General features: G+C 39.6%; 1 protein-coding gene across 1 annotated transcript in view; it reads right to left on the bottom strand.

The window, feature by feature from the left end:
- ednrab (endothelin receptor type Ab) overlaps nt 1-7,500 on the bottom strand; it is a 14,525-nt gene that overhangs the window by 3,612 nt on the left and 3,413 nt on the right. Inside the window, exons 4-6 of the mRNA XM_051659258.1 lie at nt 6,948-7,146; nt 6,713-6,865; nt 3,514-3,647 (exon numbers count right to left, since the gene is read on the bottom strand). Of these exons, the coding sequence (XP_051515218.1) occupies nt 3,514-3,647; nt 6,713-6,865; nt 6,948-7,146 (486 nt within the window). The remainder of the gene's footprint in view (nt 1-3,513; nt 3,648-6,712; nt 6,866-6,947; nt 7,147-7,500) is intronic.

The raw sequence follows: 7,500 nt of genomic DNA, 5'->3' as shown, positions 1-7,500 counted from the left end.
CTGGAGGAAACTGGGCACCGCTCATCACCTGCTCAATACCATCCCAACGGTGAAGCATGGTGGTGGTAGCATCATACTGTAGGGTTGTTTTTCAGCGGCAGGGACTGGGGGGCTGGTCAGGGATGAAGGAAAGCTGAATGCAGCAAAATACAGAGATATCCTTAATGAACACCTGGTGCAGAGTGCTCAGGACCTCAGACTGGGCCGAAGGTTCACTTTCCAACAGGACAATGACCCTAAGCACACAGCCAAGATGATGCAAGAGTGTCTTAGGGACAAATCTGTGAATGTCCTTGAGTGGCCCAGACAGAGCCCAGACTTGAACCCAATCGAACATCTCTGGAGAGATCTGAAAATGGTTGTCCACCGATGCTCCCCATCCACCCTGTCAGAGCTTGAGAGGATCTGCAGAGAAGAATGGCAGAAAATCCCCAAATCCAGGTGTGCTTGTTGCACCATACCCAAAAAGACTTGAGGCTGTAATCGCTGCCAAAGGTGCTTCAACTAAGTACTGAGTTAAGGGTCTGAATACTTATGTCAGTGTGATATTTCAGTTTTTTCTTTTTGCAAAGTTATCCAAACTCTGGTTTTTGCTTGGACATTATGGGGTATGGAGTGTAGATTGATGTGGAATTTTTTTTTTATTTAAAGCGTTTTAGCATAAGGCTGCAACATAAAAAAAAAATGTGAAAAAAATTAAGGTATCTGAATACTTTATGAATGCACTGTTTACCTAACAATTTTATTGTAACTAACATGTTAACATGGAAAAAAACTGTTAATAATACATGTTTATTTACATTTATTTACAATTGAAAAAAGGAGCATTATGTTTTTCCTTGTTTTAATTTGTATTATCCTCCCATTCAATGAGGGCAAAATGAGCCTTTCTTTATCCTGCACACATGAATTTGAACACAGAAGCCAGATACTTGTGCAGATAATAATCATTAAACACGGTGAACAAACTGATTTGAACAGATCTGACAGACATCTGTATATAGAGCTAAACACGGTCAGGATTTATGCATAGGCAAGTTCAGTGACACCTCACATAGTCTTTTTATGAGCACTGCAGAAAAGAATGGAGAATAAAAAGCAAATGTTACAGTGTATTTTCTTTGAATATCCACCCAGCGGCTAATCAGTTTGCATAAATACATTTGAGTGAATAAGAAGTGATAATATACGCTCAATCAAAGGTTGCTGGAGATGAGTGTAACTGAACTATGCCTAGACAAACGTAACCCTTGTGCGACCTTCGGGACATTTTTGTCTTTCTCATTTAGTTTTTCGATCATTTTGACTGTGTTAATGCCAACAGCTTAAATTTAGCGAAAGGAGTGTATTTTGGGGGGAATTTTGATATTTCAAGCTCAGTTCCTATAATACATCTATAATACACTGTGTACACAAAATAGTTACACTCAGGACCTTCAGGACAAAAATGTCCCCATTGAAACCCATTAAAACTGCAATATTTGATCCCAGTGCCATTAAAGCATAAAATCATGAATTCTATGATAATATGCTTTCATTCTGGAGCCCTGGCTTCAACATTTACATTTTTTTTTCTCCCAATTTGGAATGCCCAATTCCCAATGCACTCTAAGTCCTCGTGGTTGCATAGTGATTCGCCTCAGTCCGGGTGGCGGAGGACGAATCCCAGTTGCCTCCGCGTCTGAGACAGTCCACCCACGCATCTTATCACGTGGCTTGTTGAGCGCGTTGCCACGGAGACATAGCGTGTGTGGAGGCTTCACGCCATCCACCGCGGCAACCACGCTCAATTCACCATGCGCCCCACCGAGAACAAACCACATTATAGTGACCACGAGGAGGTTACCCCATGTGACTCTACCCTCCCTAGCAACCGGGCCAATTTGGTTGCTTACGAGACCTGGCTGGAGTCACTCAGCACGCCCTGGGATTCGAACTAGCGAACTAGTGAACTCCAGGGGTGGTAGCCCGCGTATTTTACCACTGAGCTACCCAGGCCCCCTAAAATTGACATTTGTAATATTTTCCACCAGATGGCGCCATTTTTCTCATGTTTAGCCTATGGAGCAAATACAAGCTTTTCCCCTATTTTCTGTTTGCTGTATTATAGAGCACTGCAGGACAACTGAATAAATGATGCAGATAAAATTGTGTGAGTGTGTGTTGGTATGGGTGTCAGAGTGTGTTTTGTATGTGTGTATTGAGAAATTGTGTGTGTGTGTGTGTGTGTGTGTAAAAACAACAGTGGCATTATGTAAACAAACTGGCATTTAAAGGGTTGAAATCCTGAAAATGAATGAATATTTGGTAGTTATGATCAGGACTGATGTTGGTTAAAAAAAATTAACTCATTGAAAGTGGAAAATAATATTAATATATAATATTATTATGGCAGTTTTTTGACGCAGACATTTTTGTTCTCGAAGGACCACTGAGTAACTTTTTTAAATTGATGCACAAGGGTTAAACATGTGCGCTCCTCATTGCTTGACGACCACCGATGCTGTTGCACGTGTTGAGTGTTGTTAAACTCACCACTGAGTTTTGCGCAGAGAGCTTGGATGTTTACCGTGATTTTATCAAAATCATTTGGAATATCATATAAAAGTGATTGGCGGGCTTCATCGAATCACTGACTTACATTAAATAAAGACATTACATCATACCGGGAGACTAAATTGCTGGAGGTACTCTGTAGACTAAATTAGAAAAGTGCAGGTACTGCATACCGGTGAGTACCCGCCCACTTCAAGCACTGCTTTACACTCTAGAGACTGTTGTGTGTGAAAATCCCAGAAATACTCAAACCAGCCCATCTGGCACCAACAATCATGCCACGGTCCAAATCACCGAGATCACATTTTTCCCCATTCTGATGGTTGATGTGAACATTAACTGAAGCTCCTGACCCGTATCTGCATGATTTTATGCACTGCACTGGCTGATTAGATAATCGCATGAATAAGTAGTTGTACAGGTGTACCTAATATAGTGGTCGGTGAGTGTACTGTATATATATATCCTTTTAGCGCTGTTGTTTAACATAATTGAAGTCTGATTCCTCGACAGAGCAGATATAACAAATTCTAAAATAAATGTAATACAATTATTGTAAAAGGCATGTCTTCACAGGTTTTATAAATGCAATGCAATCCAGTAATTAATCCTATATATTAAATAAATATATTAAATATTTAAAAAGCAACCAGTAAGTAACTGCAGTGCCTGTGAGGGAGAGTAAATAACGAGAGGTGAACTATCCCTTTCACAGAATTATGAAAATTATACAATTCTGGTATAAAAAATAAATAAATAGGTTCCCAACTGAAAGCTTGACAGAGTCACTGCAATATGACTAATTAATAGGTTTAATAACTATTTAATAGATATCTTATAAATAGGTTCGATCATATCAATCATGACCGATTTTATGTCAGGTTTTTTGTATATACGTTAATGGATGTCCTGTAGTTTCCTTAAAGGAAATACAGAGTCTTTGTGTTTGTGTCTTACTTGAGCAGGTCACAGCGGCCGACGTCATTCTGAAAGTAAACCATCTTCTTCAGGATGCGACTCAGATGCAGCGGGAACCAGCAGAGAGCAAAGATCAACACTAGAGAAAACACGGCCTTCGCCACCTCACGCCTCTGCTCCAACACACACACACACACACATAAGTTCAATAATATAGTGTGTTGAAATATGCTCGAGAATTTTGCTCTGATCTTCAACCCATAACAATACAATAAAGCTTAAAACTTCTTGAATGTAACAGGATTGCCATAAAATGGGATTTGAAACAGAAATGTCATGGCTGTTTATATTTATGCATTGCAAGGCACACCGAAACTGGGTGAAAATACCAGAATTTACTACGACCACGTCCATACTAATACATTTTCACTTGAAACCGATGGAGGAAAGAAAAAAATGTAGCTTCCCATTACCATATACTTTGGAAAATGATGACGTTAGGAAACTGAAAACACATTAAGTTCGCTATATTTACACCTCTCATTTCGAAAACGTTCTCCATTACTGCATACTTTGTAAAACGATGATGTTAGGAAACTGAAAACACATCAAGTTCGCTATATTTACACCTCTCATCCACACTTGAATCCCGCTTTCCTCAATCGAAAACAGAGCGTTTCAAAAACGCTCTCCATTGCCACATACCTTGGAAAACTATAAAGCTAGAAAACTCAAACGCACTTATTTCGCTACATTTACACCTCTCATCCACACCAGTTCTCCATTACCGTTTACTTTGGAAAATGATGAAGTTAGAAAACTGAAATGGATTATTTTCGCTAAATACACGGTCTCATCCACACTAGAACGATGCTTTCCTCCACCAAAAATGGAGCATTTCGAAAATGCTCTCCATAATGGCATACTTTGGAAAACTATAAAGCTAGAAAACTCAAACACACTTATTTCGCTACATTTACACCGCTCATTTCGAAAAAATTCCCCATTACCGCATACTTTGGGAAACGATGACGTTAGGAAACTGAAAACACATTTATTTCACTACGTTTACACCTCTCATCCACACTTGAATGCCGCTTTCCTCAATCGAAAACAGAGCATTTCGAAAACGCTCTCCATTGCCAGTTACTTTGGAAAACGATGAAGTGAGAAAACTGAAATGGATTATTTTCACTACATTTGCACTCTCATCCACGCTAGAACAACGCTTTCCTCCACCAAAAATGGAACGTTTCGAAAATGCTCTCCATTACGGCATACTTTGGAAAACTATAAAGCTAGAAAACTCAAACGCACTTATTTCGCTACATTTACACCGCTCATTTCGAAAAAGTTCTCCATTACTGTATACTTTGGTAAAGGATGACGTTAGGAAACTGAAAACACATCAAGTTTGCTACGTTTACACCTCACTAGAATGCCGCTTTCATCAATCGAAAATGGAGCGTTTCGAAAACGCTCTCATTGCCATTTACTTTGGAAAACTATAAAGCTAGAAAACTCAAACGCACTTATTTCGCTACATTTACACCTCTCATTTCGAAAAAGTTCTCCATTACTGCATACTTTGTAAAACGATGTTGTTAGGAAACTGAAAACACATTAAGTTCGCAATATTTACGCCTCTCATCCACACTAGAATGCCGCTTTCCTCAATCGAAAATGGAGCATTTCGAAAACACTCTCCATTACGGCATACTTTGGAAAACGCATTTATTTCGCTACATTTACACCTCTCATCCACACTTGTTCCCCATTACCATTTACTTTGGAAAACGATGAAGTGAGAAAACTGAAATGGATTATTTTCGCTAAATACACGCTCTCATCCACGCTAGAACAACGCTTTCCTCCACCAAAAATGAAGCATTTAGAAAAAGTTCTCCATTACCGCATACTTTGGTAAACGATGACGTTAGGAAACTGAAAACACATCAAGTTTGCTACGTTTACGCCTCTCATCCACAATAGAATGTCGCTTTCATCAATCAAAAACAGAGCATTTCGAAAACGCTCTCATTGCCATTTACTTTGGAAAATGATGAAGTTAGAAAACTGAAATGGATTATTTTCGCTACATTTGCGCTCTCATCCACGCTAGAACGATACTTTCCTCCACCAAAAATGGAGCATTTCGAAAACGCTCTCAATAATGGCATACATTGGTAAATGATGATGTTAGGAAACTGAAAACACATCAAGTTCGCTATATTTATGCCTCTCATCCACACTAGAATGCCGCTTTCCTCAATCGAAAATGGAGCATTTCGAAAACACTCTCCATTACGGCATACTTTGGAAAACTATAAAGTTAGAAAACTCAAACGCATTTATTTCGCTATATTTACACCTCTCATTTCGAAAACGCTCTCCATTACTGCATACTTTGTAAAACGATGACGTTAGGAAACTGAAAACACATCAAGTTTGCTACGTTTACGCCTCTCATCCACACTAGAATGTCGCTTTCATCAATCGAAAATGGAGCATTTCGAAAACGCTCTCCATTGCCATTTACTTTGGAAAACGATGAAGTTAGAAAACTGAAATGGATAATGTTCGCTACATTTGCGCTCCCATTCACAATAGAACAACGCTTTCCTCCACCAAAACTGGAGCATTTCGGAAAAGTTCTCCGTTACCGCATACTTTGTAAAACGATGACGTTAGGAAACTGAAAACACATCAAGTTTGCTACGTTTACGCCTCTCATCCACACTAGAATGTCGCTTTCATCAATCGAAAATGGAGCATTTCGAAAACGTTCTCCATTGCCATATACTTTGGAAAACGATGATGTTAGGAAACTGAAAACATTTATTTCACTACGTTTACGCCTCTCATCCACACTTGAACGCCACTTTACTCAATCAAAGACCCATTACCGCATACAAAACAAAGCCACGTCCACACTAATCTGTACCTTTGAAACCTCAGTTTTCAGTTATCTAACGTCAACGTTTTCCAAAGTGTGCGGTTATGGAGAGGTCTCGAAAGGTTTCGGTGGAAGAAAACGCGGTTCTAGTGTGGATGAGAGTCGTAAATGCAGAAAAATCCATGTGTTTTTAAAGAAGAATGGATTAGTGTGGATGTGGCCTCAGTTATCCATTGAATTCTAGACAGTGGCCTTAGTGTATAAACACTAAACTTACTGTGTTAAAATAATGTAGTACAGTATTAACAATAGAAAGATCCTTTGAGTGTGTCAGAGCATCACCTGTTTGAGATGTTCACTCAGAGAGTATTTCAGACTGCCTTTCCTGTTGCTCAGCATCTCACAGGCCATGAGAGTATAAAAGACGGCCGTGCACACCAGAGGAACACAGAAATAAAAGCCGAACAGCCACCACACCTTCACATCCCTGTAGAACTACAGCCACACACACAAACATACACAGGACTTAAAGAGTCGTTCGAGGCATTGTTGTGTATCTACTGTAGTGTGTTCTTACCGTCATGAATGGCGTCTCTGGTTTCAGCATGCAGGTTCGTATCGTGACGTTGTTGTAGTCAAAACTGACCATTTTGAAGCCGATGGCTTCTGGAACGGCCAAAACTACAGCCAACACCCAGATGCACACGATCCCTACGGCTGTGGACGCTGGAACACCAACACCCTGCACACGACTCCAAGACGCTACAGCACGATACCTGCACATACGTGGTACATGCTCTAAATTATAACCTCCCATTTTATAAAGATTAAAGGTGCTCTCGGTCACTTATTCCACATTAAAAACGTTTTAAACATAGATAAATTAATAGTAAATCATGTGCATTCACATGAGATGAAGACTCATATCAGCAGCCTAATGAAAGCTGTATTATTTCACATGCAGCTGGTCGCCACATGGGGGCAGACATGTTTAGATCATGTGACCGGAATTATTACGTGCACCATTAAGATCAGGATAATTTCTTTAGACTAACCCAAAACCTAATGCAAACCATTAAATACATTTGTTTGGCATTTACAGACTCTATATGAGCCATTTGTATTTATTT

This window comes from Myxocyprinus asiaticus, chromosome 28 (assembly GCF_019703515.2).
Source record: "Myxocyprinus asiaticus isolate MX2 ecotype Aquarium Trade chromosome 28, UBuf_Myxa_2, whole genome shotgun sequence".
NCBI lineage: Eukaryota > Metazoa > Chordata > Actinopteri > Cypriniformes > Catostomidae > Myxocyprinus > Myxocyprinus asiaticus.
This window is presented reverse-complemented; position numbering and strand designations above follow the sequence as displayed.